At 43.9% G+C, this 26271-nt stretch overlaps 2 protein-coding genes across 10 annotated transcripts in view; both read left to right on the top strand.

Moving 5' to 3' along the window:
- The window catches only part of KIF1B (kinesin family member 1B), a 336458-nt gene that overhangs the window by 63898 nt on the left and 246289 nt on the right, over window positions 1-26271 (top strand). The gene's annotated exons all lie outside the window — the stretch shown is intronic.
- UBE4B (ubiquitination factor E4B) overlaps window positions 1-26271 on the top strand; it is a 120783-nt gene that overhangs the window by 20334 nt on the left and 74178 nt on the right. For all 9 annotated transcript variants that reach the window (XM_059057844.2, XM_059057867.2, XM_067017807.1 and 6 more), the window contains 4 exons: window positions 10157-10343; window positions 18565-18700; window positions 24691-24778; window positions 25793-25937. In XM_059057844.2, the coding sequence (XP_058913827.1) occupies window positions 10157-10343; window positions 18565-18700; window positions 24691-24778; window positions 25793-25937 (556 nt within the window). The remainder of the gene's footprint in view (window positions 1-10156; window positions 10344-18564; window positions 18701-24690; window positions 24779-25792; window positions 25938-26271) is intronic.

Here is a 26271-nt window from a genome sequence, read left to right as displayed (position 1 = left end):
AGCCACGCCACAAAGGTGAGGCAGGGCCCTCCTTCCTCATTTGGGCCACCCTGAAATTGATGGCTTTCTCTGAATCGTGTTTTGGCCTTAGCATCTGCTGGTGCTGAATATGTGACGCGTGTTGTCACTCACATGCCGTGTTGGTAAACTACATGCGTAATGTGTACTCATCTCCCTTCTGGCTTTATCTGATTTTTTTCTGTCATCATCTTATTTCTGTCCTAGTTTCCTTATCTATCACTATTTGGTTTTAACTTGAATTAGTTAAGTTAAATTAAAAATGTATTTTATGTGTTTTTTTTGTTAATCATTTTCGATCCTTGTTAGAACAAGGAAATGATAACCGTAAACAAAACAAAGGTCAGCTGCCCGCAGGGCGTTTCTGTTTGATTATTCTTACAGGCGTCTCATACCCAGTAGTCTAACCGTAACTCCTCTTCTCTTCTTAAAAACTCCTCCCTCTGTATTCTCAGTTTTAGGAATTTTACCATCCACTTAGGTATCCTGGCCCCAGATCTAGACTCTGCACCCTTCCTCACATCTCACTTCCGAAATAATGGCCGAGTTCTGTTGATTATACACATTAAGTATCCCTGGAACCGTCCCTCGCAGCGTCCCCCTTGCCCAGGTTCGCTCTGTCCTGCCTGAGTCCACTCTCCACATGGTAACTGGAGTGATGTGTCTAAAAAGATCAGTCTGACCCAGTCACTCCTTCAAAATCTCTTCCTGCCGTCATGAAAAAGTTCAGCCTTAGGATGGTACTCAGAGCTCACCGTGGGCTTTGCCCCAGCCTGTCTTTCCTGCCTTGTGTCTTGCTTTGGCCATTCGCACGCATCCTTAACAAGCAGCCCGGAATTCCCTAAACACTGTGTGTTCTCACAGAACCTCCCCGCCTTTGCCAGTGCTCCCCTGTGTCCCTTTGCTTGCTGAGTCCTACCCGTCCTGAGGAGGAAACTCTAGTCAGGTAATGTGCACGGCGTGTTATGTTGTAGAATTTGTACGTTGCTTGATTTTCAAGATTACTCTTTGGGCTGATTCAGAAATGACTTAACCCTAGTTAGCGAAAGTGATTTTGAGTCCTGAAAACCTAATAGTGAAAAAAGCCAGGTGTTATTCTGTGCACAAACTATGGATCACGTCTTTGGGGAATTGAGTATTTATAAACATGTACAGAGTAAGTAATAACAGCAGCTCATCCAGCTTAAGCAACAAATGGGATTTATTTTAAGGATACAGGGGTCCTCCTTCTGGACCCAGGGACAGAAAGGTAGCCGGGTCACGGGAAGGAGCTGGAACCTGGAATCCGAACGCTGCCGGGGCTTCCTTTGTCTTGGTTTGTACTTCATCGTAACCGCCCCTTGTACACCCTGTGCGTTACCTTCCCTCTGTCTCACTGTCTCATACTCACGGGCTGCTCCACATTCATGCCTACTGTGCGCAGCTGAGCACAGCTAGAGAAAAGCCAAAGCGGCTGGGCTGGTAGGTGTAATTTTTCTCGCAAGTTTTTATTCTGAAAACGTTCAAATCTGCAGAAAGATCGATCGAGTCACCTGGATGGATTCGTCATGTGTTAGCGTTGCCTTTTTCCGTATTCACTTAGTATGGAAGTGTGTGTGTGTGTGTGTGCGTGTGCGTGTAAACATACATACGTAAACATACATGTTGGTTTTGACGGAACTGTTTGAAAGTGCAGAGATGGGGGACAGGAGGTGGCCAGGGAAGGCCTCACTGAGAAGGCAGCATCTGAGCAAAGATCTGAGGCGGGGATGCTGGGCGGTTGTCTTAGGGAGGAGCGCGCTAGGGAGAAAGAGGCAGCAGTACAGGACGTGACCCCTGACACCGGGGCAGCGTGTGTGCCGAAGAAGAAAGAGCCTCTGCTGCACTAGACTGCTGCGTTGTCAAGATATTCCCTGCCCCTTCCGGGCGGAAGGTTATGTTTCTCAGCCCCACTGGCTGCAGGTGTGGCCATGTGACTTGTTTTGGCCAATGAGATGTGAGCAGAAATGAATAGGTCCCTTCTGGGCCGGTACCCGGTGTGCACGCCTCTCTCCCTTTGCCTTGACAAGTGGGAGTAGTGGGAGTGTTGCCTGTAGAGGCTGCTTTGTCATCCTGGGTCCTTGGAATGAGGACGATTTGGAGCAGAGCAGCACTTGCATCTGAATTTTCTAGACATAGCAGGAAATAATAATAGTTTCATTCTCTTCATCAGAAATTGTGTGAAAGGAGAAGGAAGATGGGCAAAAATAGAAATTTATTATGTATCATTGCCATTTGCATTTGCACAAATACCTATTGTAATGTAAGTATACCCAAATGGAATCACAGTGTGTGCCCTGTTGCAACCTGCTTCTTCAATTCAATTCAAAAAAATACTGTGGTAAAATACATATAACATAAAAATATACCTTCTTTTAAGAGCAGGAGATATCGAAGTGAATAGGAAACACATTGTTTTCTGTAAAAGATAGGGCATGACTAAGCTCCGTATGTATGTATTATGTATGTATGTGCGTAACCTCCCTATGAAGTGATAATGGATGCCCCAAACATCCATTATCAAAGGAGAAGAGTTGCACTCTTCTCCTTTGTGTCTTTTCTACTCTCATTATATCTTGTGCAGACCTTATTTTGCTGTGTCATAATTGTTGATTTTCTTCTATGTCTTTCCCCCAGTGGATCTGGAAATCCTTAAGGATAGAGCTTATGACCCCAGTGTTGTCTTACTTTTAGTGCCTGCTACCGTGGCTGGTGCAAAGTGGACAAAAAAACCAACAAAGGACTGAATTTGGGGGGCAAGATTATGTTCATAAAGGGTCATTTTTTTTCCTGTTTTATTTATCAATACTCTATATATTTTAAACCAGAAAATGGAAATATTCTTTGTTTCAGAATACACACTCATCAAAGAGGGAGTTTACTAATATTCTAATGTTGTTAGAATATAAATACAGTATCTGAAATACCAACATTCTATGCATAAATTCCTTTATTCGTAACTGATAATGGACAAGCACTGTGTCATCAGGGAAGTAAGGCTGCCTCCATCTGCAAGACAGTGCAGCTTCAGAGGGGGTTTTCTTCGGTAAAAGATCAGTGGGGTTTGGGTAAGATTGTACCCTTTGGAGTTAGACTGGCTACTCTTTGGCTTTCTAGCTGTGTGACCTTGAGCAAGTCACTTAGCCTCTCTGAGTTCAGCTTTCTCGTCTGTAAAATGGGAAAATAAATGTACCGTCTCTTTGGATCATTAACTAAGTTTATATATGTGAAGCCCTTAGAACCAGCATTTGATACATGATAAGGGTTTGGTAAGTGTTAGTCATATTAATGTTAATTATTCTTTTGTCTTAGAGCTTGCAGCAGCCTCCCAAAGTATCAATAATTGTCAGTGAATCGGGGCTTCCCTGGTGGTGCAGTGGTTGAGAGTCCGCCTGCCGATGCAGGGGACGCGGCTTCGTGTCCCGGTCCGGGAGGATCCCACATGCCGCGGAGCAGCTGGGCCTGTGAGCCATGGCCGCTGAGCCTGTGTGTCCGGAGCCTGTGCTCCGCAACAGGAGAGGCCACAACAGTGAGAGAGGCCCGCGTACCGCAAAAAAAAAAAAAATTGTCAGTGACTAACCTAGAAAACTTTATTATCTGAGTGCCGTATTCACTTCCTCTTTGCAGGAGAGGAGATGATGGGATTGTATTGAGAAGTAAGGAGACATTTACTTGTGTTCGGTTGAAATCTTTGACTTAAAATTCTTGTCACTTCTTGCTGTAATGTTAGGATTTAAAGAAAAAGTATTTTTTCATATTTTTGGCCTCGTGTATATAGGGTGACAGTGATAGACTGAGTTTAATATATTCTTTTTAAATGGGGGGTGATTTAAGTGACAAGACTTTTGGAGCTTTAAGTGAAAATTAATTTAAAATTGTGAATTTTAAAAAGGAAACTTGTGAATTTTAGATCTCAGAGCTGTGGTGTTCAGATTTGAATGTGTTTACTTTGAGATATATTGTTGGGCTTAGATATAGGCATATTGTGAAATTGTCATAGCATTTTATAACTTTTAGATGTGACCAGCTATTAAAAAAGAAAATAAAACCTATAATAATAATCAAAACGGGAGATATCTCTAGAAGGACACCGTCCCAAAGACTAAACATTTGAAAATGTTTTTCTTTATGTTAGAATTTAATATTTTAGAATTTAATAATTTGGAAAAGTAAGATGCTTTTGTAGCATGACTGTTTACTAAATTTAAAACAATGCCTTTTGGATTTATTTTTCCCCACACAAACGCTAAAAATAGGAGGATCAGTTTGGCCCATCCTGTCTTAGCTCCTGCCTCATGTCACCACAATGGCCCTTGCTGTTTTGAACAGAGGCTGTTTTGAATCTATTTTTAGTTAGTCAGAAACGTAAGGGTAGGAAATGCTGCATCAAGATAAAACAGTCCCAGGGAAACCTCTATTTTATTTATTTTTTATCCTTTTAAAATTCTATTATTATTATTTTTTCGGCTGTGCTGCGTGGCTTGCAGGATCTTAGTTCCCCGACCAAGGATTGAACCCGTGCTCCCTGCAGTGGAACCCAGGCCCACAGCAGTGAAAGCGCTGAGTCCTAACCACTGGAACGTCAGGGAATTCCCAGGAAACCCCTATTTTAATGTCGTTTGTGAAATAAGAACTGAAACAGTCAAGACAAGAAAAACTCTAGGAATGAGATTTCATGATCAGTGTGTTTGGGTTTGAGTTGTGGTTAGGATGTAAGTTGAGGAATTGGAAGTTCCTTTTTTATGCTCTTGGTTTTTTACTCTCTGTGACATCTAGGAAGACAGTTCTTTTTTTTTTTTTTTTTTTTTTTTTTTTTTTTTTTTTTTTTTTGCGGTACGCGGGCCTCTCACTGCTGTGGCCTCTCCCGTTGCGGAGCACAGGCTCCGGACGCGCAGGCTCAGCGGCCACGGCGCACGGGCCCAGCCGCTCCGCGGCATGTGGGATCTTCCCGGACCGGGGCACGAACCCGCGTCCCCTGCATCGGCAGGCGGACTCGCAACCACTGCGCCACCAGGGAAGCCCAAGACAGTTCTTTTAAAAAGGACTTCCGCTTAACTTAAAAGACATTCTACCAGTCTTACCTGCTTATGTGTAGAGTAGGCAAAGAGAAACACGTTTAATAATACTTTGGTGTGTTGGGACTATTTTTAGTTTGTTTCTTATACGTTCTGCTTGCAATGAAAGTGAGGTCACGTCTCTTAATAGTCAAATTAACTAGGTAGGCCTTCATCCCTGCGATTGCTCAAAGCCATTCTCTTGGGAGTCTCCAGTCCAGAAATTCCCAGGGTCCTCGGCCTGCTGGGCCGGTTCAAAGCCGCCACCATGGTGGAACGTGGTCAGTCCACTGAAGGGCACGGTCTTCTATCGGGAGCGTAGCAGCGGGGCGGCCCAGAGCGCTGCCGCATCGTGGCAGTTTCTTCCCTGCCCAGCAGGTTTTTAAGATGGAGGGTCAGGACTGGTTCTGCCAGTCTCCTCCTGCCAGCCCGTGTTATGCGTGGACCTGTCTCTTTTCCTTACTCCACTCCTCCATCTCCCTTCCTGGTCCACAGTATATTTCACAAAGTCTTGATTCTTATTCTTTTTTTCAAACCTGTGCACGGTGGAAATCTTTCTTCTTGGAAAATTTCCTTCAAGCCCGTATTGCAGTGAGTCAGGACATTTATTCTATGTTTGTATCACTGAGGAGGACATCTGAATGTAACATCTCAGGCTGAACTTGGCACCCAGATTTAAAGTGGCTTCATATTTTTTTCAAAAGCAATGTGTGTGCTTTTTCAAAGGTAATATTATCATTCCCTAAACAGTAAATTTTATGTGCAATGCATTCTCTGATAGTTTTCATTTATTCTTTAATTCATTCAGCACATATTTAAAGAGCACCTACTATCTGCCAGACACTCTTCTAGGCACGGATGAGCCATCAGAGAAAAAACTGATAAAAGTCCGGGCCTGAAGAAACTTAGAGTAGGGGCATGGTGAACACGCAATACACAAAGAAACATCACAGGGCTTCCCTGGTGGCACAGTGGTTAAGAATCCACCTGCCAATGCAGGGGACACGGGTTCGAGCCCTGGTCCGGGAAGATCCCACATGCCGCGGAGCAAATAAGTCCTTGTGCCACGACGACTGAGCCTGTGCTCTAGAGCCCGCGAGCCACAACTACGGAGCCCGCGTGTCACAACTGCTGAAGCCCACGTGCCTAGAGGCCGTGCTCCACAACAAGAGAAGCCACCGCAATGAGAAGCCCGCACGCCTCAACGAAGAGTAGCCCCCGCTCGCCGCAACTAGAGGAAGCCCAGCAACGCGCAGCAACGAAGACCAATGCCGCTAAAAAATTAATTAATTAATTAATTAATTAATTAATTTTTAAAAAAAGAAACATCACATATGTAGTAGGTCAGGGAAGAGCCGTGAATATAAAATGAATTAGAGAACAGGGCAAAGTGGTAGTTTTCTCACAATTCTCTGAGGAAGGCACTGTTTATCCCCATTGTACAGATTCGGAACTGGAAGCCCAGAGAGGTCAGGTGACCTGTCTTGAGCCTACCTAGGTAGTGAGTTAGTAGTAAAAGGTTGCATTTGAACTTCAAGTCAAGCACGGGCTCGTAAGTTTAGCTGCCTCTAAAGTAATGAAACTTAACTTCTAGCAAATCCCTAAATGCTGGTTTCCTTGAAAATTTTAAGTCTCTTCTGTTGCATTGGTGTGTATACACAAACACATTTAAAAATGAAAATACTGCCTTAATTTCAGTATCAGGTAGTAAGCACAGTGTTTGTGTAAGGTATTTTAATTTACACTAAATTTTAAAAAATGGAGAATCCTCATAAAGACCGTAGCATTTCCAGTGGGCCTTGAGGGATAAGTAGGATTTATTTTTTAAAATTATATCCTATTTGAAACATGTAAAAGACTATATTTAACGTATAAGTTATGAAGAGTCATGTGATGAACACCCATGAGCTCACTACCCATAGTTGTAAGTATACAGCCCAATGAATTGTCACAGAGTGGACACAACAGTGAAACTAGCATCTCGTTAAAAAAGACATAAGACCATTACCAGCACCCGAGTCGCCCGCTTATGCCTCCCCCAGCCATCCTCCCTGTACCCCCACACCCCCTGCCAAAGGTAACCACTATCCTGACTAATGTTACCGTTTAGTTTTTCTTGTTTTTGAAATTTATCAAAATGGAATCATGCAGTCTTTGCTTTTTCATGTCTGGCTATTTATTTATTTATTTATTTATTTATTGCTGTGTTGGGTCTTCGTTGCTGCGCATGGGCTCTCTCTAGTTGCGGTGAGCGGGGGCTACTCTTCCTTGCGGTGCATGGGCTTCTCTTGTTGTGGAGCACAGGCTCTAGGCGCGTGGGCTTCAGCAGTTGTGGTGTGCAGGCTTCAGTAGTTGTGGCTCGTGGGCTCTAGAGCGCAGGCTCAGTAGTTGTGGTGCATGGGCTTAGTTGCTCCACGACATGTGGGATCTTCCCGGACCAGGGCTCGAACCCGTGTCGCCTGCATTGACAGGCGGATTCATCACCACTGCACCACCAGGGAAGCCTCGTGATTTGTGTTTTTAAAGAATTACTGTGATTGCTGTGTGGAGAATGGGTTGCAGAGGAATCTAGGTGATACATGCTTTCTTATGATTTAGGATTTTCTTCTATAGTTAGATTAAAAAAAATCTCCTTAGCTCTTGGCAACCACCATTCTACTTTCTGCCTCTATGAATCTGACTAATCTAGGTGCCTCCTGTAAGTGGAATCATACAGTATTTGTCTTTTTGTGACTGCCTTATTTCACTTAGCATAAAGTGCTTGGGGCTCATCGTGTTGCAGTCAGAATTTCCTTTTTAAGGTTGAATAATATTCCATTTATGTTTAGAGCACATTTTATTTATCTGTTGATAGACATTTGGGTTGCTTCCACCTTTTGGCTTTTGGAAATAATTTTACTATGAACATGGGTAAACAAATACACGTTTGAGTCCCTGCTTTCAGGTCTTTTGGATATATACCTATGAATGGAATTACTGGATCATATGGAAAGTCTATGTTTAATTTCTTAAGGAACTGCCATGTTGTTTTCCATAGCGGTTGCACCATTTTACATTCCCAACAACAGTGTACAGGGGTTCCAGTTTCTCTACACCCTTGCTAATAGTTGTTATTTTATGGGTTTTTGTTTGTTTTTTTGATAGTAGCCATCCTAATGGGTGTGAGGTATTGTTAGCTCATTGTGGTTTTGATTTGCATTTCAGAAATCTAAAGCTCTGAAACTGTTTAAAGAAAGGCAGATGGGGCCTCTGCCCTCACCAGGCCAGAGTGGACCCAGGCGTATCCATTAGGAAGCTTTTGCAGAGGTCCTGGTGAGAGAGGGTGGTGGCAGAGGTGCTGAGCGCGGAGGGTGGACTCCAGCGGAAGGAACAGGACTTGGTAAATTGTATTTGAGGAGGTGAAGGGCAGCAGAGGAGCTGGAAACACAGACTCTGGGTCTCTGGCTTTTTGGTTAATTGCGTTGGGAACGGGTTGGGGGTGGTGTTTCTTCTGGTCTGTCTACCGCCCCCCCCCCCCCCCCCCCCCCGCTGCCCTGCCCCCAGGGAAGTATTCCCGAGAGAACCGACTTCGTTAGCTTCTTTCAGTGAGGTGGTGTGTTTTTTTTTTTTAAAGACACATATTCGGGGCTTCCCTGGTGGCACAGTGGTTGAGAGTCCGCCTGCCGATGCAGGGGACACGGGTTCGTGCCCCGGTCCGGGAAGATCCCACGTGCCGCGGAGAGGCTGGGCCCGTGAGCCGTGGCCGCTGAGCCTGCGCGTCCGGAGCCTGTGCTCCGCAGCGGGAGAGGCCACGACAGTGAGAGGCCCGCGTACCGGGGGAAAAAAAAAAAAAAAAAAGAATCAGGACGTTCTTGTTGTCTGAACAGTAGAAGGAACAGATTTCCCCCAGTGTTAGAACGGCAAATAGATTCTTAGTTCGGATGAGGTCCGTCCCCGTTAGCATTTGTCGTAATTTAACTTTTTCCTCCAACCTGTTCTTAATGGAAAGAGTGTGAGCAGCCGGGCTGGTTTGCTCCTTTGCTGCCCACTTAGAGCCAGAAGCCTCATCGTAATTGTTACGTATGCCCACCGCCTGGGAGGGCAGGTGCTGGGAGTTTTTTGCCCGGTTATGAATTAACGACTGTCAGAATGTGGGGAGAACATTTCTGTGATCCACCGGGACTTTGTGGTACATATTTGTAATCACTTGAAAACTCTGAGATGTCATTAGAAGGAAGAAGTTGTTGATGATGTTTTTATTGAAATTAAGTAAGAAGAATCTAACCATTTTGTTCTTGAAAGTGAGAGTAAAATTTGTCCTAGTATAACTTTTGTTACTTTCACTGTTTCAGTGACTTATATTTATTTCATATCCTGCCTACTAATGTGACCAAATTTATGTAGTTTTATTACAATAACAGCAAGCTTTAGTGTGTTTAAAAGTGTTGTGTGCTTATTATAAATTCACAGTGTCACTCAAGAAGATTCAATAAACAGAGGTGGTACGGTGATTACGATGTAGGTTTTAGGGACTTCCCTGGTGGTGCAGTGGTTAGGACTCTGCACTCTCACTGCCGAGGGCCTGGGTTCAGTCCCTGATCGGGGAACTAAGATCCCACAAGCTGTGTGGTGTGGCAAAAAAAAAAAAAAAAAAAAGATTCAGTTTTTTGTTTGTTTGTTGTGGTTTTTTTTTTTTGTGGTATGCAGGCGTCTCACTGTTGTGGCCTCTCCCGTTGCGGAGCACAGGCTCCGGACGCACAGGCTCAGTGGCCATGGCTCACGGGCCCAGCCGCTCCGCGGCATGTGGGATCCTCCCGGACCGGGGCACGAACCCGCGTCCCCCGCATCGGCAGGCGGATTCTCAACCACTGCGCCACCAGGGAAGCCCAAGATTCCGTTTTTAACATGTGAGCTGGTAGCTTATAACAATAGTGGTACACAGTTATCGCTTGTCTCGAATGAGTGCTTTTTTCTCAAGGTGTACTTAGTTGTCAAGCTCCAGTATGCTTATTGGTAACATTATTGTTCTTTGGCAGAATTGTGTTTCTGCTGTTCCGTTATAAAATGCCCTTTCGCTCTCGTTGTAGATCCGACGGAGGCGCCTGGCACGACTTGCTGGTGGACAGACCTCCCAGCCAAACACCCCGCTCACGTCTCCCCAGAGGGAGAGCCCTCCGGGGCCTCCTGTAGCAGCCTCAGCCCCAGGCCCGTCCCAGAGTCTTGGTCTCAATGTCCACAACATGACCCCAGCTACCTCCCCCATAGGTGCATCAGGTAAGCCTTGCCTTCACACCTGGGACACGTTTATAGTTCCCACAACTGTAAGCTTGCTCTTAACACTTACAGTTGTGACGTTTCCACAACAACATAAGATGAATTGAACAATTGCTGAACTGAACAGCAACTTTTAAAAATCCTGCAAGCAGTAGTTGAAGATCGTTAGGGTGTGTTTTGTTAATGTCTGTTCATTTTGATAGTGATCTGTTGAAGCTACTTGTTCTCCTTTCTATAGGTTTCATCGTTTTTTTCAAGCAGGGTCAGGTCTTTATCTCTGATGGCGAGGAGGTTAAGACTAAATTCGGTTCTGCTGATTTCATGAGTTTGGTTGATGCTTTTTTTTTTTTTTAAGATAAAATAATCTGAAAATGCAAGATTGGACTAATGGTCAAAATGACAAGCCTCTGATTATGGATTTCCTTGTCTTCATTCTACATTGCCATAGAACTCCCTAAAATTTCAGGGTATAAAAGTTCACCTGATGTGATGTTTTCTATCTGTCTCATTGACAATTGTTTAACTATCATAAAGGTTTATTTCTTTATAATTAATGAGCTCATAGTTGATATCCAGGACTATCTTTGGTGGGAAATGCTGATATTGGCTCATACTGTATGTTTGAAAATATCTGTCTTTTCACTAAGTGAACTTTTCTCTCAAACATAATCATTATTACCATTATAATTATTTTAATAATTAAGATTTTAATTAGGGAAAAGCAGGTGCTAAGAGACCTGCGTTGATCATCATATCACCTGATAATGAAATATATGATTGTCAGCTCTGCAGTCATTTAATGCACTCTCCCTTTGTCACCTCGGAATAATCTGTCTTCATGGTCTAGGATAACTTGTCAATTTAAAGTATCTACAGAGTATCTGTTACTGTAACTCTTGTTAGGCATCACCGTAGGCTTCTCCGCATGCAAATATAAATGCGTCTGTGTAAATCTGTTCATTATAAAAGTGAGAGAGGTTCAGGCCAAATCACCAGGTAGTAGTAAACTGCTCCTGTGCCTGAAATGTTTCCTGTGTACACTGCTTGGAGAAGGCGTGATGGTCTTCTAACAGGAGATGGGTTCAGGATTGCAGTTGTGTTTTCTTCTTTTCCTTGGAAGCTGTGCTACCAACAGTGCTGTTTGTCTCACCGTGATCAGACCCCACCCGGAATGCTGGAAATTGTCCAGGGAAGAGCTAGTGGCATGGGGAGGGGCTTAAAATTTCACCGCATCGCCAAAGGTCAGGCAGGAGACCCAGAACTCTGCCTGCTCCTGGCAAGCTCCTCCACCCTCCCAGCCACAGCACTGCGTCTCTTTGGGACCACCAGGAATAATCTCGGCGTGCCCCTTATCCCCACTCATGTCAGCCACCTGGTCTCCCACGCCCTCATCCCTCATCTCACCGTCTCTAATCATTACATGCTTTGTTACATGTACCTTTCCCACCCCGCCTCCCCACCTCCTCAAATTCTGAAATCCTCCTGCTCAGTCACCAGCAAGATTCTGCTCTGTGAACATCCCTCCCCTTCCCCCTGGTGCTCTCACTGGATTTGTGCTCTTCCTCTGTCACATTCTCATTTCTTCTTCTAGACCATTCTTCCTCCACCCTAAAAACACATCGCTTTCAATCTTGTGTCACCAAACGGTATTCCCCACTCCTCTAGCTTGTTGTGGCTTATCCTCTGACCCGCCACCCACAGTTCTGTCCACTGTCTGTCTCTCCAGTACCATCTCTGTCTTAATTCATGATGATTTCAGTAGCCACGTAGATGACGCTTCCAGCGCTCCGACCTCTCCGTTTCTTGAGCTCCTCTCCTTCAGCGGCCTTTTCTTCCACCTGACTCCACCCACTCACTGCCCTGGTCAGACTCTAGATCTTTCAATCTCAGTGATTTGCTGATCACCGCCTTCAGCTTTCTAGCTCACCCCTCTGTGCCCCAGTCCTGAGGGTTCCCTGGGGGCTACAGTCCATTGACCCATCACTGTCTTTGCTTTTTCCTCCCCTCCCTCGTATTCTCACTTCTCTCCTCACCCTGTGGAAATTCCATCGTCAGTCACGACTGTCACTCCCTCTCTGGCCTCTCTCTCGCTTTGTCGCGCTCTCTTGGTTAAACCATGATCCTCGTTTCAAATCCCATTCCCCTCCTATTCTTGTCTCTTGCTGTGGAATAAGGCTAGAGAAAAACAATACTAGCTGACTCATTTCAGACTCGTGATCACAAACTCGAGTGGACCCTTAATACTAGCAGGTAGTTACACCGTATTTCCTGGTTCACTCTCCCATAGTCTATTTCATACCTTCTTCCAATCTGTGACACCTCATTTTCCATGTGCACTCTCACCTGGTGGCCTGCCTGCCTATTGCATGGAGAAAACAGATGCAGGCAGAAGGGAACTCACCTCCTTAAGCTTCGGTCATGCCTCCACCCACCTGATCATGCCTCCACCCACCTTCTCGAATGTGTGGCCAGTTCTTGTTAGGCTTGAACGGTCCCTGCCCTACTGCAGGCTGCACCGCGGATCCCATCCCCGGAGCCGGAGCCGTTGCTCCTGCAGTTCCTGTTCTCCTGCTTCATCTGGTTTTCCATCTCAAGTGGAAAACAGCCATTGTGCATGCTGTGCCTTCTCCCCTCCTGGGGGTAAAGAGAAGGGAACTCTCTGGATCTCATATGCCCTGGCGGCGTCCACCCCACATCTCTGCACCCCTTCACAACAGAACTTCTGGAAGGGGTTGCCTGTCCTCAGTCTCCTCCTTCTGCCCGTGTACCTCTGCCGAGTCGAATCCCTTCGGGTGAGGCCTCCCGTGGTCTGCTCTGAGTCACTGTCTGATCTGACCTGTCAGCCCCACTCATCGTGGCTTTGGCCTCGTTCTCCTCGAGGTGCTTCCTCTGTCCGGCTCCAGAGCATCACACCCTGGTGTTCCTCCTGGGTCTCCGTCTGCCCCTTCTTAGCTCTTCGTGTGGGTCTTTTTCGCTTCCCTGGCTTCGCAGTGTCAGGGTTCCAGGACTCAGTTAACCTCTTGTCCTCTCCATCTGTGCTTATTCTCTTATTGATTTTACCCAGCTTCCTGAGTTCAGTTGCTCTTTCTAATCTGATTATGCCTGAGTTCATATCTCCAGCTCAGACCTGTTGTTTGAACCTCCGACGCATACATCATCTAATACACATCTCACAGGTGACACGTCCAAAATCGAGTTCCTGATATTTCCTTACATCTTATCTTTTCCTAGGACCCCTTCTCAATAAGTGACAACTTTTTTCTTTTTTCTATTTACTTAAGCCCCAAACATTCTCTCTTCATTTTACCTCATACTCTAGATCGGGGGTCAGCTCGCTCTTTCTCTAAAGGGCCAGATAAAAACATTCTCTCTTCATTTTACCTCATACCCTAGATCGGGGGTCAGCTCGCTCTTTCTCTAAAGGGCCAGATAAAAACATTCTCTCTTCATTTTGCCTCATACTTTTTTTTTTTTTTTTTTTTTTTTTGCGGGCCTCTCACTGCCGTGGCCTCTCCCGTTGCAGAGCACAGGCTCCGGACACGCAGGCCCAGCGGCCATGGCTCACGGGCCCAGCCGCTCTGCGGCACGTGGGATCTTCCCGGACCGGGGCACGAACCCGTGTCCCCTGCATTGGCAGGCGGACTCTCAACCGCCCAGAGAAGCCCTTACTTCATACTCTAGATCGGGGGTTAGCACGCTCTTTCTCTAAAGGGCCAGGTAAAAACATTCTCTCTTCATTTTACCTCATACGCTAGATCCGGGGGTCAGCACACTCTTTCTCTAAAGGGCCAGATAGTAAATATTTTTGGCTCTGCAGGCTGTGCCGTCTCTGTCACAAATATTCTTCTCTGCCCCGTAGCACAAAAGCAGCCATAAGCAATATGTAAACTAATGGTCATTGCTGTGTTCCAATAAAACTCTATTTACAAAAATAGGTAAGTGTGGCCTGCGGACTGTAGCTTGCCGACCCCAGCTCTAGGTCTGTCAGCAAAATTTAGAACCAGACCCGATTCTCACCACCTCTTCTCATCTCACCAGCTCTCCAGGTTCGAGGCGCTAGCATATCTTTCCTGGATTACTGGCGTGGGCTCCAGATTGGTCTCTCCATGCCTACCCTTGCTTCACCTCAGTCTGTTCTCAGTGTAGAGCCATACTGGACCCCACTAGAGCATAAGTGTAGCATTGTGTGACAGCAGTGTTAGTTTTTACAGCAAGCAGGATAGTTACTATCACAAACCAACAGACTCGGGCGACTCTGAACGGTTAGCTCTTGGCAGTGCACCTCTCTGCTGTTAAGTCCCGATTATGTTTCTCATATAATCATCATTATTCATAATCATAAATAGGTAGATATTATTAGCCATGCTCTTGGCAGGTTGGATAAACACATTTCCAGGGATCTATTAAATAAACAAGTTTAAACACGACAAAATAGAAAACGCACCCCTCGTAAGACAGGTCACATCATTTTCTGTTGGCTCCTGGCCTCACTCAGAATGAAAGTCAGAGTCCTCACCTCGACCCGGGGCCACATATGGCCTGGCCCTGCCCCGGCCCTGCCCTCCTCTCTCACTGCCCTTCTTGCCCCCTCTGCTCCAGCCGTACTGGCTTCCCCTCTGTTCCTGGAACATTCCAGGCATGGTACCTAGTGGGGGCCTTTGTATTTGCTATTTCTTCGCCTAGAATGCTCCTACCCTAAAATCCACATGGCTTTTTCGTTCAGCTCTTCAGTTGTTTATCCAAGTGTCACTTTCTCAAAAAGGCCTTCTCTGGCCACCTTGTATAAAAGTGCAACCTCTGTCTGACACAGACACTTTTTCTTCGAGCTCCTGTCACCAGCTGACATAGCATGTATATTACTTGTATATCCTGTTTCCTCTGCTTCCTCTGCTAGAGTATAAAGCTCTGCGGGACAGGGACTTGTGTCCATTTTATTCACTGCTGCGTGCCCAGTGCCTTAACAGTGCCTGCCACATTCTAGGCACCGAATAAAGGTCTGTTGAATCAGTAAGTGGATTGCAAGAGCAAATGACCAAAGCAACATAGGCACGTGTAGTTCAAACAAAAGAAATCTCAGGACTTTCCATGAAAACAATGTGAAACGTCATGAGGAGGAGGACGCCTTATGCTTGCCTCCTTTGGCCCTGGATGGTAAAAATAGGGCCAGTGGGTAGCTTCACTATCCACTGAGCATGAAGGGACGACTTCTGTTCCAGAACGACGTGCTTTCTAACAGAGACAAATACTCGGTGGACTGCCAACCACGGGAAGGAGGTCCTCACCCGGGAGTGACTTGGCAGTCACCTGGCAGCCTTCTTAACTGAGATGCTTTCAGTTACAAGTAACTAAAGCAAGGGTTGGGAAGCTGTAGTGAGTCCTACAAGTTGTTTCTCCCATCTAGTCCCAGCTTTTTTTTTTTTTTTTTTTTACTTTAATTTGTTTATTTATTGGCTGCGTCGGGTCTTCGTTGCTGTGCGCGGGCTTTCTCTAGTTGGGGCGAGCAGCTACACTTCGTTGTGGTGCGCGGGCTTCTCATTGCAGTGGCTTCTCTTGTTGAGGAGCACGGGCTCCCGGGGCGCGGGCTTCAGTCGTTGTGAAACACGGTCTCTAGAGCGCAAGCTCAGTAGTTGTGGCACACGGGCTTAGTTGCTCCGCAGCATGTGGGATCTTCCCAGACTAGGGCTCGAACCCGTGTCCTCTGCATTGGCAGGTGGATTCTTAACCACTTCGCCACCAGGGGAGTCCCCAAAGTGATATTTTGTACTGTTGTTTTGATTTGATTTGAGTTACAGTATTTAATTTATATTGATTCTAGATAAAGTCAAAGAGACCCTCCGTTTTTTTAAGTTTAAGAAAGAAGTGGGGGGCTTCCCTGGTGGCACAGTGGCTGGGAGTCTGCCTGCCAGTGCAGGGGACATGGGTTCGAGCCCTGGTCCGGGAAGATCCCACATGCCGTGGAGCACCTAAGCCCGTGCGCCACAACTGCTGAGCCTGCGTGCCACAACTGCTGAGGCCCGCACGCCTAGAGCCCGTGCTCCGCAACGGGAGAAGCCGCTGCAATGAGAGGCCCGCGTACCGCAACGAAAGAGTAACCCCCGCTCGCTGCAACTAGGGAAAGCCTGCATGCATCAACGAAGACCCAACACAACTAAATAAATAAATAAAAAGAAAGAAGTGGGGTCCCTCCTAGATTCTAGATGGTGTGTAGAGATTGGGGAACACTGGTAGACATAATAAATTCTGGGGAGAATTGCCCCACTTGAGCCTTGTGAAGATCATATGGAGAGTTGAGGAAAAAAAGAATTCAGATGATATTCTTGCTGTCTTATAAAAATATTGCAAATACGGTATGTTATACTATATGATATACTCTGACACTCTATTACTGCCGGGTTATTGTATACATAGTATTTGGCATAGCACCCTATGTTACAAGTACAGTTACTTAAACAACTTATTGTAATTATCAATTTAATTTTAGAACTGGTTTTCATAAGGTGGAGATTTTAAAGCTGCTAAATTGATATCCCATAAAAATTGTTGAACTTTATTATTTTATTAAAAGGTTGTCACTCCTTTCAGTGTGGTAGGTAAAATGATATTCTCTTCAGGACATTGTTGATGCTCTGTTATTTACTCCTTCAGTAAATATTTATTGAGGACTTATTTTGAGTTACACTGGAATTAATGATTTAAAGTTTTACTGTCTTCTCTAAGCTTATTTCAAAATTCTCACTACATCAGATACTTTTGGTATCTTACTTGAATCTACTTACGAATAGTAAAAATTTAGTTTCTCTTTCCCTCCTGAGTCCTGCAAAAGTTTTAATAAACAGATCTGCGACTTCCCTGGTGGTGCAGTGGTTAAGAATCCGCCTACCGATGCCAGAGTCACAGGTTCGATCCCTGGTCCGGGAAGATCCCACATGCCGCGGAGCAACTAAGCCCGTGCGCCACAACTACTGAGCCTGCTCTCCAGAGCCAGCGAGCCACAATTACGGATCCCGCGCCACAACTACTGAAGCCCGCGTGCCCTAGAACCCACACACCGCAACTACTGGGGCTGCATGCTGCAACTACCGAAGCCCACACACTCTAGGGCCCGTGCTCTGCAACAAGAGAAGCCACAGCAATGAGGAGCCCACGCACCGCAACGAAGAGTAGCCCCCGCTCGCATCAACGAAGACCCAACGCAGCCAAAAAAAATTAAAAAAAAAAAAAACAGGTCCATGTTAAAACCTGCTGTCAGGCATGGATAAAGTCTTCAACAGAGAGACTTGAAAGGGTGGCAAGTGGACTTTCTTGGGTGGCTGAGAGGGTTAAGGTTAAATCCACTTGATAGTTTCAGCTACAAGTGATAACTCAAGTTGTTTTGTTTTGCTTTTTGAAATACATGAGCCATTTTCCTTTCAGCAACATAGGTATATATTTTTTAAGTACTTGAAAATGCCTGGGTAAATTTTTTTTTTATAGAAACATATTCATAGAGTTAAAGTAATTTTGAAAATTCTATGAAAAAGACGGTTTTGAAGCCATTACTAGAAGCACTGTGTCCCTGTGTGCCTGGCGGTGGTTCACTACACTGTGGGCTCTGAGGGCAAGGATGATGTCAGGATTTTTGTTTTCCCCAAACTGTCACAAGATAAGATCTCCAGTTAATAAATGGATTGATCTGCATTTAAGGACATGGCTTAGATGGATCTGTTCGACATCTTATTATGAAAATTTTAAGCATACAGCGGAGTAGAAAGAATTTTGCAGTGAATGTTTATATACCCATCACCTAGATTCTACCATTAACATTTTACTGTATTTGTTTTATCACACATCTCTCCATCTGTCTGCCTCTCTATCCATTCACTAAGGTATCTTATTTTTGGTACATTTCACGGATGTTTCTGGACTGTCTTGGAAGCTGATTTGTACTCAGGGACCGTGGTTTGAATTAGTGAAAGAGAAGGGGGTGAGTTAGTTTTAGGTATCAGCTGTAGCTCTGTAGCTGACCTCATGTGATATCTGTTGATAACTGATGATTTCTTGCTAACATTGCTATGATTTTAATGTTCCTTCAACCTTCAGTGTTATATTCTGATAGAAATTCCCCGGTTGCCAAACTGTCGTGATCGTGTGAATGCCGATTCTGTGTGCTTACTGTTGCCCTTACAAATAGCTTTGATGTTATCTCACGTGAGACTTCACCTTTCATGTCTCTTCTGGTTAGGAGTAGCCCATCGAAGCCAGAGCAGTGAAGGAGTCAGTTCTCTCAGCAGCTCGCCCTCCAATAGCCTTGAAACACAATCTCAGTCTCTCTCACGTTCCCAGAGCATGGATATCGATGGAGTCTCTTGTGAAAAAAGGTAAAGTGAGCCAGTTTTCCAGTAAGCTGCTTTGTTGACGGAAAGGGAAAGATCCATTCACTTTACCCTCTAGTCCAGTGGTCTCAAATGCCAGCCCAGAGATCCATGCCAGTCCTTAGCAAATCAGAGCTAAATATAATAAATTGAAAGGTCTTTGTTTTATTCTGAAATGTTCTGTATACCTTTTTTTTGTTTTTGGTGTTGGAATGTCTTTTATGAAATAATGGTATAGGTGGTAAAAAACAATTTTTTTAATGTCTTTATTTTGTAAGTGCAAAGTTGACAAGCATAGGTCAGCCCCTAAAAATTTCTGCAAAGATTGACTGCTTGGTGAAATTTTAAAAGTTTGGGAGGGTATAGGCAGGTAAGCCCCGTATTCTAGGAGTTCCACGAGGATCAGGGTGTCTTGGAGCAGAGCCTTCCTGTGTTGCAGGTGTACTGTGGCAAGATAACAGAGTAGCTGAAGGGTTGATAACTCCCTGGGCAGCCAGACCTCCAGGGCCTGGTTCCTCTGTGTGTGTCAGTGGGCCAGACAGATAGCATTTTCTGTGTGTGTTAGGACACTGGGGTGCCGGGCACTTGGTGGGTTGGGGTGAGGGGCCAGGCCAGGGATTACCCCACATTAGGCAAGAATTCAGAAAGGACTACACTCCCAGGAAGAAGATCAAGTAGAAAAAAATCAACCCCATAGAGTCAAAACAATTGTGTTCTTAATACCTTTGCTTCGAGTGGATGAATTTTTAAAAATCAAGTCAACTCTGCAATTTCTTGGCCAGTGGGTAACTTTCACATGGGTTTAGAACCTAAATTTACACTATTGTGGTAGTCTGAAAAACCTCAGGCTGAGAACCGTCATAGACAATGGACTCTTGAGTGTCTTCAGGCATCTAGCAGATATAAACATAAATCATCCAAGTCTTTAGAGAACGTCCTTAGAAAAATTTCCAAGAAATATGAACTCATGGTCAAAAATTAAAGCATGCTAAAAAAAAAGCCACCATGAGTAAGAGTCTGTAGAATCAATAAAAACAGAATTAGTCACCTAGAGGTTTTTGGGTTTTGGAATTATCAAATACAGAATGTAAAATTTATTTGTTTAAATAAATTTAAAAGGGTATTGAAAACATGAATAAGGTGTAAGCAACTATAAAAACAACCAAGCACATTTGAAAAAGAACCAAATAGAATTTCTAGAAATGAAAAGATACTAATAAACAGTGGATTAAAATAACTAAAGAGAAATTAACAAATGGAGTGATAGAGCTGAAGAGCTTACCCAGAGTGCACCACAAAGAGACAAAGAACTGAAAAATATGAAGGGTATTTAGAAATACAGAGGATGCAGATCCAATATAGATCTAAGAGAAATGTCAAAAGGAGAGAATACACAGACTGGGAGATTCCCCACCCCTCTTCTTAGTCCATGGTTTTTTCTCTGCTGGTTTGGAAGCCATTATCAGAAAGATAAATGGCTGAGGATTTTTCTGGAGTTGATAAATGTTATGAATCCGTAGATTCAGGAAGCCCAACAACTCACGAGCAGATTAAACAAAGAGAAATTCACACCTAGACATTTTATAGGAAAATTGCAGAACACCAAAGACAAAGACGTTTAAAGCAGCCAGAGAGAAATGAGAGATTATCTACAAAAGAACAATAGTTAGATAGATGTCTCAGTGATGGAGGCCAGAGGATGGTGGAAATAGCATTAAGTGCTGAGAGAAAGTAACTGTCAGCTGGGAATTATGTGCCCTTGTGGAACTATCTTTTGAGAGCAGGGGTGAAATAAAGACATTTATAGATTTAAAAAACAAACTAGAACAACCTGATAGTCTGCCAGCAGAAGACCCCAACTTTTAACAGATGCAGTTTAAGACGAAGGAAAATGATCTCAGGACTAATGTCTGAGATGCAAGAAGGAAAGATGAGTCAAGAAAATATTAAATATGTGGTAAAACCCTAAACACTGATGGTGTAAGACAGTAATCACAGCTTATGAAATAGTATACGGGGAGAGAAGTAAATCATCAGGTAGATCTAACACACTGAACGGCAATAGCAGGTAAGCCAGAAGGGGAGTGATTGTATACTTGGGAGAGGGGCAGAGACAGTGGCCAACTTTCAGATTTTGAGTTATGGATACTTGATAAAGTTTCAAGGGTAACCACTGAAAGAATAGAAAGAGTTTATTTTCAAACCAGCACCGAGAAAATATGGAATTGGGGTGGGTAGGGAGGGGATTTAAGTCAATTCAAAGAAAGGGAAGAAAGAAACACAGATTTTAAAAAAGAGGCGGGGCGTCCCTGGTGGCGCAGTGGTTGAGAATCCGCCTGCCGATGCAGGGGACGCGGGTTCGTGCCCCGGTCCGGGAAGATCCCACATGCCGCCGAGCGGCTGGGCCCAGGAGCCATGGCCGCTGAGCCTGCGTGTCCGGAGCCTGTGCTCCGCAACGGGAGAGGCCACAACAGTGAGAGGCCCGCGTAACACACACACACACACAAGATCATGCGTGCCGCAACTAAGACCCGGCGCAGCCTAAGTAAGTAAATATTTAAAAAAAAAAAAAAAAAAGAGGCAAACTGGGGCTTCCCCGGTGGCACAGTGGTTGAGAGTCCGCCTGCCGATGCAGGGGACACGGGTTCATGCCCCGGTCCGGGAAGATCCCACATGCCGCGGAGCAACTGGGCCTGTGAGCCATGGCCGCTGAGCCTGCGTGTCCGGAGCCTGTGCTCCGCAATGGGAGAGGCCACAGCAGTGAGAGGCCCACGTACTGCAAAAAAAGAAAAACATCATGAATTTGGAAATTTTAAAAACAGATCATGCTTCTAAATACAAGTCAAAGAAGAAATCATAATGGAAATTGGGAAGTATCTAGAACTGAACAGTAACAAATATTACATATCATCGTTTGTGTGTTGCAGCTAATGTGCTTCTTAAAGAGAATATAAAGCTATATATATTAAAAATGAAAAATGGAAAAAATATAAATAAATGTTGGGAATAAAACCCCTTTTCTTGGAATACTTTTCCTCTGGATATGTGCATGGCCAGCCTCCTTCATATTTTTCCCAGATAGCAAGCAAGCATTTCAGTGAGGTCACCCCATTTAAAAGGGGGAAAGCCCTGCCCTCTCAATTGCCTTTTCCCTGCTCTTTTTTCTTTAATTTTTCCATAGCATTTATCATATACTAAATGCTTTGTTTATTGTTTTATTATCTTTCTCCCTTTAACTAGGATGGAAGCTCCATGATGCAGGGATTTTTTTCTGTTTGTTTGTTGGCGTCTCAGACACCTGGAACAATGCCTGCATAGAATGAGCACTCAGTAATACTTGTTACTGAAAAAGAGAATTCTGTGAAAAATGTAAATATGCAGGATGCACGTAAATTTGAAAATTTGGATGAAAATCAAATTCCTAGGAAAACACATTCTCCCAAAATTGACTCAAGAAAAAAGAGAGAACCCGAATAATCAAAAAAACGTGAAATAAATTGAATCAGTATTTTAAAATTTTCCGAAGAAAGCACGTTTCTCATATGATTTTATAGGTAATTCCAGCATTCCAACTTTACACACATTTTTCAGGTAATTTTTAAACTTACCAAATCAGTTTACGAGGCTAATATGACCTTAATGTACAAAACCAGACAAGAATAATGTAAAAGAAGAAAATTATTTACATAGTAATCATACTTACGAACATATTTGCAAAAGTCTGAAGATACTGGCAAATCAAATACTGCAGCACATGAAAAGAGGACAAAACATCCGTGGGGCTAGATGCCAGGATAGCAGTTACTGTGGGCTAGTGTAGTAGTGATTGAAAGGGTCATGAGGGGGGACTTTTGGGGTGCTGGTCCCGTTGTGGAGCACAGGCTCCAGATGCCCAGGCTCAGCAGCCATGGCTCACGGGCCCAGCCGCTCCGCGGCACGTGGGGTCCTCCCAGACCGGGGCACGAACCCGTGTCTCCTGCATCGGCAGGCGGACTCCCAACCACTGTGCCACCAGGGAAGCCCACATGTGTCACTTTTAGGTGAAGGCAGTTGAGCTGATGTTCCTCCTCCATCCCTCTCTTCTCTTGCTCCAGTGACCTTGGAGGCTGTATATTGCAGACGGCATAGATTAAAGATGGAGTAAGGTTGCTTCCCTCATCAAACTTTGCATAAGCAAGAAACAAACCCTTATAGTGTGAAGCCTCTAAGATTGCAGAGTGTATGTGTTACCACAACATAGCCTCTTATTCTCGCTAATATAAAGGACATCTACCAAAAAACCACAGCAGCTCTCATACTCAGTGGTAAGAAATTAGAAGCATTCTCTTTAAAATCAGGAATAAAAAAAGGATGAGTGCTGTTTCTGCTTCTATTCAACATGGGATCCTACCCACTGCAGTAAAGCAACTTAGGATTGGAGTGAAAGAAACAAAACGGTTATTACTTGGAGATAAAATGATTGCCTTATAAGCCCAGTGTATAAGTAAACAAGTGGCTTATAAGAGGTCTGTGTCTAAAGTCAGTTACAGTACTATATACTCGCAACAAATGAGAAAACTTAATTTTTAAAAAGGCCCATTCATAATTTTATTTAAAAATATTTGGTGCCAGGCTTCCCTGGTGGCGCAGTGGTTAAGAATCCGCCTCCCAATGCAAGGGACATGGGTTCGAGCCCTGGTCTGGGAAGATCCCACATGCTTTGGGACAACTGAGCCCGTGCGCCACAACTACTGAGCCTGCGCTCTAGAGCCCAAGAGCCTAGAGCCCATGCTCCACAACAAGAGAAGCCACCGCAATGAGAAGGCCGCGCACCGCAACGAAGAGTAGCCCCCCCCTTGTCACAACTAGAGAAAACCTGCACGCAGTAGCAAAGACTCAACACAGTCAAAAAAAAAACAAAATCTATCTATCTATATATATATATTTATAGTGCCTAAGGATAAATTTAGCAAAAGAAGTGAAAGACTTAGGGAGAAAATTATCAAAGTTTATTGAAAGAAGACCTTAACTACTTGGAGAGAGGTACCTTGTCCATGGATAGATCAGTAACACAATGAGGTCTTTTCTTCTCAATTTGATCTCCAGAGTCAGTGAAATTCTAGTCAAAATCCCAACAGGAGTTTTAAGGAACCTGTCAAGCTGATTCTTAAGTATGTGTGGACGAGCAAAGGGCCAAGAATGGCCAAGACTCTTGAAGTAGAAGAACAAGGTAGAGGTGTTGACCTAGCAGATAGCAAGGTTTATTGTGAAGTCGTAGTAAGTACAATACAGTGGTATTGGCTCAGGGACAGACAGATTGTCTAATGGAGCAGCAATGAGCATCCAGAAGGAGACCCGCACACATGCGACAGTTGGACATATGACGTAGGTGACTTCATGTTGGTGTTGGAAAGGATGGTCTTTTCAATAAATGGTGCTGGGACAGTTATTGAATGTGGGGGAAATAATGTTTGTACTTCACCAGACTTTGTAATCAGGCTCTGATTGATTGTATATCATTTAGAAATAGTATGTATAGAAAATCTGCTCTTAATTTTTGTTTTTGAAAGTGAGCCTAAGAAAATAACAACTTGAGGAAAATATTTCCGACAATATTATTATTATTTTTGAAAGTGAGCCTAAGGAAATGACAACTTGGGAAAAATATTTTCCACAAGAATGATAGAATGTTTATATCCTAATATATGAAGAGCTCTTAAAAATTAATGAGAAAAAAGATGAACCTTTATTATTTTGCTTTCCTGACTGATTTTGATTGATATTTAAAAACTTTTCCCAGGGAATTCCCTGGCGGTCCCATAGTTAGGACTTGGTGCTTTCAGTGCTGAGGGCCCGGGTTCAATCCCTGGTCGGGGAACTAAGGTCCTTTAAGCCGTGCGGCGTGGCCAAAAAAAAAAAAAAAAAAACCCCAAACCAAAAACTTTTCCTCAACTAGCAGCTATGACATTGGGTGGATTTATCAAAGGTAAAAGACTGATTGTCTTTTATACTTAAAGCATGTCCCAGGTGGATGTGGATTCAGGAATTGAAAATATGGAAGTTGATGAAAATGACCGAAGAGAAAAAAGGAGCCTCAGCGATAAGGTTGGTAAGAGATGAAGCCCTTGCTTCTGTTTTTAGTTACAGGTAGTATAAATAAGCACTGCTTCACGTCTTGTGTCTGTAAAGTCTGTGAGAGAATGCCACCCCAAACCAGCAGATCCTATTTAGGTGACCGGGTTGTTTTCTTTTTTTCTTTTACTTTTTTCAGGAAAAGTGGGTAGGCTTGATCACCCTTATTAGTGGAAGTATAACTCAGTCCTTTTATCTGATAAAAATCCTTCAGTTATCTTTGTTTCGGGTCCATGTTTTTATCAGTAAATGTTAGCAAATAATTTAGAGCTAATTTGAATGTTTTCTGTGGGTCTTTAATTGCTTGAGCAAGTAGGTCATCACATCTTTGGTTGTATTCTGAGGGAAAGGACTGGGAATTGAAGCAAGAATGTGAGGAAACAGGAGGCTTTTATATTTTGTTATCATCTGAGCTTTAGTTCCCTATATTTATAAGAAGGCTTTTTTGGGTTTTTGGTGTGTGTCATGGTGTAGAACTGGTAGAGGTAATTGCATCACTTTCTGTTCAGTAAATTATTGGTGTTTGGCAACATTATTAGAAGCTGGACTGTAGCCTCCTGATGGTGCTTTATTTTGTATAGGTTTTGAATGTTTACAAAGTTCTTTCATATATGGTACTTTCTGTGATGGAAAGTAGTGAAAAACATTGAATTCTGGAAAAATTTCTAGGGGAGAATTGGTTGTGTACCTAGAATGTCAACCTGGTCTTTTAGCATTCAGAAGAGTAAATAAATGGGATATATGTACATCCTTTATCACTGCCCCCCCATAGACTTGTGTTGTAAGCTCATGAGACCTACATGTTGTAACCTTGAAGTCATAGTAGCAAGTTTATTTTTCCCTAAGTCAGTAGGTGAATAGTTTTATGCATTTCTAAAATATCCTCATTTTTGTAAATAAATTAAATCAGAATTAGGTATTTCTATTAAAGTCTAATTCACACCTCCTGCGACTTGAAATTAACCCTCAAATCTTCTCCCTCACAAGGAGCCTTCATCAGGTTCTGAAGTGTCTGAAGAACAGGCCTTACAGCTGGTCTGTAAGATCTTCCGTGTCTCCTGGAAGGACCGGGACAGAGATGTCATCTTTCTTTCTTCTCTTTCTGCACAGTTTAAGCAGAACCCAAAAGAAGGTAGGAATCAAGCTCAGCTGTCTTATTTCAGAGCCCTTAATAGAAAACCAGCATGAAAAATCTTTTGTCTTTCCCTCCTATCCACATTCATTGTCTTGCTTTGCAGTTGTATTTTTGATTCCAGGGATACTTCTTGATGAGGACTCTGCTGTTTGGCTGCTTTCCACCCGTCTTATGGATAAATTATGTTTTTTACTTTTATGATTTCTCTGAAAGAAAACTGTGTAAATAAGTTAATGGTCTCTACTGTCTCAGGGTTGACGTTTTTCCCTTTGCAATAAGAAGGTGCTTAGAGAGAGCATTAGCACCTCTTAATCCTCTGGGCGGGAGTATA

Source organism: Kogia breviceps, chromosome 1 (genome assembly GCF_026419965.1).
Source record: "Kogia breviceps isolate mKogBre1 chromosome 1, mKogBre1 haplotype 1, whole genome shotgun sequence".
NCBI classification, from domain to species: domain Eukaryota; kingdom Metazoa; phylum Chordata; class Mammalia; order Artiodactyla; family Physeteridae; genus Kogia; species Kogia breviceps.
The sequence above is the reverse complement of the archived record's forward strand: the minus strand, read 5'-3'. Positions and strand labels throughout refer to the sequence as shown.